We start from the raw sequence: 7,785 nt of genomic DNA on the forward strand, positions 1-7,785 counted from the left end.
TGCCCCCTCCTCCCCCTCTCCCCCCCGGCCTCCCCGCAGGTATGTCGCCTCCACCATCATCGGCGCCACCACCCTGCAGCAGCTCCAGGAAAACATCGCCGCCTTTGAGGTGGAGCTGGATGCGGCCACGCTGGCGGCGGTGGACGCCGTGCACCTGCGCCACCGCAACCCAAACGTCACCGACTGACTTGATGCCGGGAGCGCCCCCTCGGCTGACCGGCCGATGCCTGGCGGGCGGCAGCGCCCGGCGCTGCGCCGGACCGCCGGCCACCTGCACCGCCGCAGCCCTAACGCAGCTTCCTGACATGGATTCTCTCGACGCGTGCTGGTGACGGAGCATTGCGCACTGCGCGGTTTAAACCAAATTTGCTGGCCAGGCACCTGCACAGCCCCAAACAGCCCCGCCTGGTCTTGAGAGGTAGCGGCCTCTGGCAGGCTGGCTGTGGCAGCCGGGGGCGTACCCCACCGCCACCCCAGCGAATACCTGCTCCGAGGTGGCGTCTGACAGCTATGCCACAGCACTGCAGCATGTTCCCATTCCAACACCAATTGAATCCTGCCTCATTTCATGTTGCGGTACTTAGATGTAAGGCCATACTGGAAAAAATGAAGAATAAAGGGGATCGGCGCAGGCCGCCCTGCTGTCGCCAGCCGTGCAATTCGCTCACGGGCGGCCCTCGGCCCCGGGCAGCGGCCCGCCTGCGGCCCTGCCGGCGCCGCCGCCCCCACTGCCGCTGCCAGTACCGCTGTCGCCGCCGGCGCTGCCGCCGCCGGTGCCGCCGCCGCCGCCGCCGCGCAGCATCTCGCGGAGGGCCACGTACCGCACAAATGCGCGGTACATGTCGGGATTGAGGTCAGCCGTCTCGGGCAGGCTGGGCTTGCGCCCGTGCGTGGCCTCATACGCCGCCATCCACCCAGCCACCTGCTGCCGCAGGCGGGACAGCTCTATCACCGCCGCCTCCCGCGCCAGCTCCTCACTGAGCTGCGGGGTGGAGGGAGGCTGGCCCGGGTGGTCACCGCCGCCGCGCGCGAGCCGCTCCCGCGCCCGCCGCCGCCGCTGGGCGGCCGCCATGTTGGCTCGCACCTCGGGGCTGCACCGCCGCCCGGCGTGGCTGCGGGACATGCGGTACCGCACATCCAGGCCCCAGGCGCGGCGCGAGGCCGCCGCAGACATCTTCTGCCGCACCTCCGGGCTGCAGCGGCGGCAGGCTCAGGGTGAGACATCATGTCTGTGCGATCATGCACGGGTGGGTGGAGGGGTGGCAGGCGAGGCGTGCAGCCGCACCAGCTGCCAGCCAGCAGGTCCCCAGCTGCCCACGCCGCCAGCCACCAGCCCAGCCCGCGTGCCGGCCGATCCCCGCGCCAGTTGCGCCCAGCCACCAGCCTCGCCAGCCTCACCTCCTGGGCAGCTTGCGCCCGTCCACGCCGGGGTCGCTGCGAGGGCGGCGCGGCGGCTCTGGGCTGCAGGGAACCGTGCGGGGTGCAGCGCCGGCCAGGCACCATGCCAGGTGTCACTGGCGGCAGAAAGGGCGGGCTGCTTCCCCATCCGCACAGTGCAGCCAGCCGCCCGCACACGCCTGGCCTGCGGGCAACAGCCCCCAGCCTGCAGTGGTGGCTTGGAGGGCAGCAGGCCTCTGCCCACCTGCGCCCATTGGCCTCCCGCCACGCCTCCCACCGCCGCCTCGCCGCCGCCGCCATGTGCTGCCGGTGCGCCTCCGAAAACGGGGCCCGCCGCCGCTGGCTGCTGCCGGGCTCGCCAGCCGGGTCTTCGTCAGCCGGCTCCTCGTCAGCTGGTGGGGTGTGAGGGGCCTCGCGGCGGCCCGCTTTGGTCGGTGCCTGCTCCGCAGCGGCTGCAGCCCCAGCCACTGCCTCCCCGCCTCCGGCAGCCGCCATGCAGCAGCATTGGTGGTGCCATCGTCGCCGCGGCGGTGCCAGGGCCTGCAGAACGGCAGAGGAACCAGGCGCACTGGTTGAGCCGCCGGCAGCACTTGCCGCGCACATGTTGGTGCCGCTAGAACAACCACCGGCGGCGGCCACTGCGGCACGCATCGCTATCTGCTGACCTTTAAGGTCACATTGCTGGGCGCTGCTGCTCGGAGGGTGGTGGCGGGGAGGAGAGTCCTCACGGCCCTTGCTGCGGCGTGCAGCGTTGTGCGGGCTAGCTAGTGAGAGCTGGCAGAGAGGGTGCAATGCCGCAATGGACCGGATGTGGCAACGCAAAGGGCATGCCCAAAAACTGCATGGCGGCGCGCTGTGGGCCGCTGCGCAGTGCCACCATGATGGCAATGTCCAGTCCGCCGCGATGCCAGCCTCCGACTTCAGCTCATAGTGTGTGCCTGGAACTACCTGCTGCATGTAGACGTCACACGCCTCGCATTTACAGCGGCGGGCGCGGCAGAGGGCTCAGGCAGCAAAATTAGGTGCACGGTGCATACTGTCAAACACTCGGTTGTGCAAGCAAGTACAGGGGTGGCTTGCGGGAGGACAAATATGGATGGAAATGGGGCAAAATTGTGAGGCATTCTGGGGTGGCTGGGCCAATGAAAGGCAAGGTGGATCAGGGAATGGGGTTGCTTGGCTGGCTGGGCCCCTGCTTTCTGTTGTGTGCAACCAATTGGGGCAGCCAAGACCGGGGCATCAGGGATACAGCAACGGATGGACTGGCGAGCAAGGGGGGGCTACGGGGGCCCGCACACGGGCCCCCCTCAGCAGCAATCTTGTCAGCGGCTGCCGCGGCCAGCCCGCGCCTCCAGCTCCCTGTCAAGGTCTTCCAGGATGCCCACCACCTGCTTGCGGAAGATGCACTTGCTGAGGTCGCCGATGCGCTGCGGCGGCGCCACCGTGGGCGTGACCGACAGGCGGTGTCGCACCTGGGCCGGGCGGGGGAGGGAAGGGGAGGTTGGGCGATGTCAGGGCGGGGCCGAACGGGCTAGCAGCGGTGCGACACGATAACTGCACGCTGCCGCCAATGCCGGCAACTGCGCCAAGCCTCCTCAAACCATTGCAGCCATCCAGGCCTCCTGTTGGTCATCATCCCAGCCATCCCCAAGCCAGCCCCCACCGGGACCCCCCACCCCCCTCAACCCCCCAACACACCTCGGTCATGCCTCCCGGCAGGCCCCGCACATCCCAGGACCCCACAAACTCCCGCATGAAGGCGGAGTGGGCGAGTGAGAAGGTGAGCTGGCGCTGCTCCGGCTCCTCCACCACGTTGAGCTCGTGCACGAAGGTGCCGCTGGGGAGGAGGCAGGGGAGAGGGCAGGGACACAGGCATCAGTTGGTGGAGGGTGGGCGGAGGGCAGCGGCATCCGCCAGCGGGGGCAGCAAAGAGAGGCAGGCGGGCATGCCTCTCTTGGCCTGCAGCTGCGAAGCAACCGCTGTCACATGCCACGGCAGCCCCCGTGCTGCACCCCAGCACCCCGCCATCCAACCCGCGCCCACCTGAACACCAGGAAGGCCCACTTGCAGGTCTGCACCAGCTGCTTGGCGCCGGTGTGCGCGCAGGTGCGCACCGCCGACGACTGGACGTTGTGGAAGACGCGGGTCAGCGCCTCGTAGTCAGTCAGCACCTGCCAGCAGGCAAAACAAGGCACAGCTGTGGCCATGTCAGTGCTTAGGGGCAAACAGAAGGAAGGCTGGGCAGCCTCAATTTGACAGCAGCTGGCCCAAGTGGTGCAGGGAGCAGGGGCAGGGGCAGGGGACACAGGCAGGGCAGGTGGCCGAGGTTCAGGTGCTGGGGGGGACCAGGGGCGCAGCCGTCGGTTGAAATGTACCGCCGAATCCCATGCCAGCTGCCGCACACGGCCGCCCACCTGGTAGACGACGTTTGGGCAGGCGGGGGTGACCAGGCAGCCCTGCACGCTGTAGCTGCCACCCGCATACTCCAAGCTCTCTATGTCCACGCTGCTGAGGGGCTCCTCCTCCTCCTCCCCAACATCTACATCCACTACCGCTGCCCTGGGAGCTTCCAGCCGACGAGGCGGCGGTTGCTGTGCAGGCTGCGGTCGCCGCCGGCTGCTGCTGTGCAGCGGCGCTGCCGCCGGGGCGCCGCGGTGGCGGCCAGGCGCCGCCGCCGCTGGCCGCGGGAGGCCGGTGCGCGCTACGAGGGGCAAAGCCGCCATGCCTGGTGGTAACAAGACCTCCTCAGCGAGTTGCGGGGCCTGGAACGCCTGCTTCTCAGGCTTGTTTGGTCAGTCTGACGGGTCGGTTCGTGTGCAGCCTGGGGGAGGTTTGTCGGTAATCAATGTGAGCAGCAGGGAACGTAGGCTGGTAAATGGGCTGCGACAGGCCCTGGCCTTCCTATCCTCCGCCTGCTTCGTGCCACGCCATAGCAGGCTGCAGGCTCAAGAAGGCTCTTGCCTTCAGCAGCTGGAGCCTCGTCATGATATACGTGTTGAACATTACCTACTAGGCCAGCAGTCTAGCTCCCTGAGCCCCTGCACGAGATTGCGATCGTCAGCCCCAGCTAGTTCCAGAGTTCGGGAGCCCCCTTCTGTTGCGCCCAGCCAGGTGCCAAACTGTGCCAGGCACCGCGCTTGCGCTGCGGAAGACGGACGCAAAACCCATTGCTCAGAGCTGCCGCTGGCAAGCACTCACGCAAATGTGCCAGCCCCTTCTGGTCCCTGCAGTTCATCACAAGGCCCGCCGCCGGCCGCCGCCGCAGCGGCGCCTGCTGCCCCGCCCTCCTGGGTGCCCGACTCGACGCGCCCCGTCTGGCCGTGACCGCCTGGGCCCTGCACAGCAGCAGCCATGGCATACTATGCTCCGCCGGGAGGCATGGCCTACCAGGCGCCAGGAGCCATGGCCTACCAGGCTCCAGCAGGCATGGCCTACCCGGCGCCGGGGGCCATGGCTTACGCAGCGCCGCCAGGAGGCCCGTCGCGCGACCCTCACATCAGCCCCCAGTTCACAGCACCCACCAAGGTGCGCCCCTCCCCCTCTCTTCTGTGTACTGCTCCTGCGTGCTTGCGCTGCATCTGTCCGCGGCTTTGCGTGAGCGCATGGGCTGGGCAGCCGCACACCGCACCCTCATCTGCTACCCTCGCGCTCCCACACCTAGTGCGTCACCCCACACATCCCCGCATTCACTGCCTCTCTGGACCACCGCTTGCGCAGGTCATCCACCTGCGCAACCTGCCCTTTGACGTGACCCTGGAAGAGATCCGAGAGTTCTGCGCCCCCTGGGGCACCATAGTGGCGCTCAAGGACAAGGCGGGTGCCGCCTGCCTGCTGCCCAGTTCCTGTCACCCACGCCCCTCCGGCGCCCGCCTGGCCGGCCCAGGCGGCCCGGCAGCCCTGCACGCAGGACAGCCGGGTGCTGCGCCGGCTGAGGCGGCGTGAGCAGGGCCTCCAGCGTCCAGCAGATCGCTAGGCCACGGCCGTCCCGCGGGCGCCCTTTCTTCCTTTCCTTTCCTAAACGCCCCGTCTCCCTTTCCTTTCCTCCAGGTGGGCGGCAACCGCAACCAGGCGTTTGTGGAGTTTGCGACCCTGGAGCAGGCAATGGCGATTGTGTCGCACTACCAGTCCTCCCCCGAGCCCGCCAAGTTCCGGGGCCGCTCCTCCTGGCTCTCCTTCTCGGGGCGCGACCGCCTCACAAACGTGACCCCCTCCACAGACAGCCCCACGCCAGTGCTGCAAGTCAACGTGATCAACATCCAGGTGCGGCGGCAGGGTGGAATGAGGGGCGGGGAGCGGCGGCGCGTGGTGCAGGGGGATCGTGCAGGGAACTGCCGTGGGCGGCGCTGCAGCCAGGCTCGGCCCACATGCACTGGCCACCCCCGCTGCCTCCCCCTCTCCTTTGCCCCTGCCCCACCCTGTCCACGGTGCTTGCCCTCCCTCCCCCGCCCCTGCCGGCAGCCCGACCTGGCCCAGGCGGTCACCTTGGACCTCCTGAACAGCGTGTTTGGCGCCCACGGCTTTGTGAAGAAGCTGGTGACCTACGCCAAGCCCGAGGGCGGCGTGGTGGCCTGGGTGCAGTTTCCGGATGCGCAGACGGCGGCCACGGTGGGTGGGCGCCTGGGCAGGGCCCGCGTAGGGGCGTACAGGCGCTGCTCCTCGTTGCCGCCGGGCGGCAGCTGGTGGACGCCCCCGGCCGCCTCCGCTGCTGCTGCGCTGTCGAAGCTCGCCCCCGCTGAGCTGCTGCGCTGTGCTCGGCTGGGCGCAGGTGCGCAACACGCTGCAGGGGCAGCCCATCCCGCGGCATCTTCTCAACGACCACCCCAACCCGCCAGTGCTTGACATGGCCTTTGCCGCACAGCCAGACCTGGCGATCCGGGCGCAGAGCTACTGCACGCGGTGAGTTGCCTGGGCAAAGGTGGTGGGGCGCTGGGATGTGGTGTGGGGCGGCCCAGGCTTGGCAGCTGAGCAGTGTGGGGAGGTGTCTGAAGCGGCGCCTTCGCTTTCGGCTTGGCTGCCTGCCCATGCCGTCGCCTTGCTGGCTTCGATGTGTCCCTGCTGCCCCCCAGCTGTCTTGCCTGCCACACTGGCTGCCCCCTTGCTGCTCTCTCCTCTGTGGCGCTGCTCTATCTCTGCCCCTCTGGCTGCAGTCAGCTGCCCTTGCTGCACGTTTAGCTGCCGCTCAGCCGCCCTCTGCTACACTTGCCGCCCCTCTGGCTGCTCTGTGCTGCCCCTCTGGCTGCTCTATGCTGCCCCTTTTGCTGCCCCTTTTTGCTGCCCCTCTCCCACTCTGGCTTTCTTTTGCTACCCCTGTTGTTCCTCTGGCTACCATCCTCTCCTCTTTCCGCCTCAGCACGTAGGCACTGTATCTGCCACCTGCAGCCCGCATCCTTGCCTTGCTGCATCAGACCTGCTGTCTCTGCCCTGGGCATGCTGTTGCCGCGTTGCCCCTGCTGATCGCTGCCCTGCTGCCTCCGCTGCCGCCGCCGCCGCCGCCGCCTGCCGCCGCCTGCCGCCGCCGCCTGCAGAGACTACACCAATGCCGCCATTCCCTGGGGGGAGCCTGACCTGTCGATGATCCAGGCCATGCTGCCTTCCTCGGGAGGCACAGACGGGCCCTCCAATGTGCTGTCTGTCAGCTTTGACCAAATGACCTATCCGGTGACCGTGGATGGCGTCCACACGGTGAGGCGGCGGCAGAGGCAGGCGGCGGTGGCGGCGACAGCGGCAGCCCAGCCAGGGCGCTCTCCGGCCGCTGGCCGCAGCCGCCGTGGGAGCGGCTGGCCGGCTGGTGTAGGCTCCAGCAGCCGAGTCACCCACCCAAAGCTGGCTGCAAACGCTGCATGCTGCATGCTGCGGGTTGTTGCGGCGGGCCGGGTTGGGGCTTGGTTGCTGCGCTGACCGCTTGCAGCGCAGGGAGGCCGGGTGCGCGTCCACGCTGTGCTGCCAGCTGCGCCGCGCCTGCAGAGCTGCGCCTGCTGCGCCGCTCCTGCTGCGCCGCGCCGCCGCTGCGCTGCGCAGCTCGCCGCCCTGGGCTGCGCCTGTGCCTGCGCTCTCCTGGCAGGCCGCGCCATCGGGGCCGGCCCCCCACGCTGCCGACCTCCCACCCATCGCCCTCCGCTGCCGCCCACTCACCCTTATCCTCACCCTTTGAGCTCCCTCCACCCCCGCTGCAGATTTTTTCTACCTACGGCTTTGTGCAGAAGATCCACATTTTCGAGCGGGACGGCCGTACCGTGGCGCTGGTGCAGTACGCTGACGTGGCGACCGCTGACTCGGCGCGGGCCGCCCTCGAGGGGCACGCCATGTACGACGGAGGGCACAACGTGGTGGGTTGAGGGTGTGGGGGTGGGGGGGGGGGGAGAGGGGTGGGAGACTGGAGGAGCGGGG

At 68.9% G+C, this 7,785-nt stretch overlaps 3 protein-coding genes across 3 annotated transcripts in view; 2 read left to right on the forward strand and 1 right to left on the reverse strand.

Moving 5' to 3' along the window:
• The window catches only part of CHLNCDRAFT_27720 (hypothetical protein), a gene marked incomplete at both ends in the record, with an annotated part of 2,878 nt that extends 2,691 nt beyond the window's left edge, over nucleotides 1-187 (forward strand). The window contains one exon of the mRNA XM_005843729.1: nucleotides 40-187. Coding sequence (XP_005843791.1) covers nucleotides 40-187 — 148 coding nt within the window. The remainder of the gene's footprint in view (nucleotides 1-39) is intronic.
• A 2,533-nt stretch (nucleotides 188-2,720) lies between these two features.
• Nucleotides 2,721-4,121, reverse strand: CHLNCDRAFT_139934 (expressed protein; the record flags this gene model as incomplete). Its single annotated transcript, XM_005843775.1, has 4 exons — nucleotides 2,721-2,870; nucleotides 3,097-3,235; nucleotides 3,442-3,569; nucleotides 3,813-4,121. The coding sequence occupies 4 exons, from the start codon at nucleotides 4,119-4,121 to the stop codon at nucleotides 2,721-2,723; spliced, it is 726 nt and encodes a 241-aa protein (XP_005843837.1).
• A 628-nt stretch (nucleotides 4,122-4,749) lies between these two features.
• On the forward strand, nucleotides 4,750-7,733 carry CHLNCDRAFT_139935 (hypothetical protein; the record flags this gene model as incomplete). Its single annotated transcript, XM_005843730.1, has 7 exons — nucleotides 4,750-4,923; nucleotides 5,116-5,193; nucleotides 5,446-5,658; nucleotides 5,857-6,003; nucleotides 6,164-6,294; nucleotides 6,924-7,080; nucleotides 7,572-7,733. The coding sequence occupies 7 exons, from the start codon at nucleotides 4,750-4,752 to the stop codon at nucleotides 7,731-7,733; spliced, it is 1,062 nt and encodes a 353-aa protein (XP_005843792.1).
• Between the last annotated feature and the right edge of the window lie 52 nt (nucleotides 7,734-7,785).

The sequence above is a fragment of the Chlorella variabilis genome, assembly GCF_000147415.1.
Source record: "Chlorella variabilis unplaced genomic scaffold CHLNCscaffold_27, whole genome shotgun sequence".
In the NCBI taxonomy this organism is placed as follows: Eukaryota; Viridiplantae; Chlorophyta; class Trebouxiophyceae; order Chlorellales; family Chlorellaceae; genus Chlorella; species Chlorella variabilis.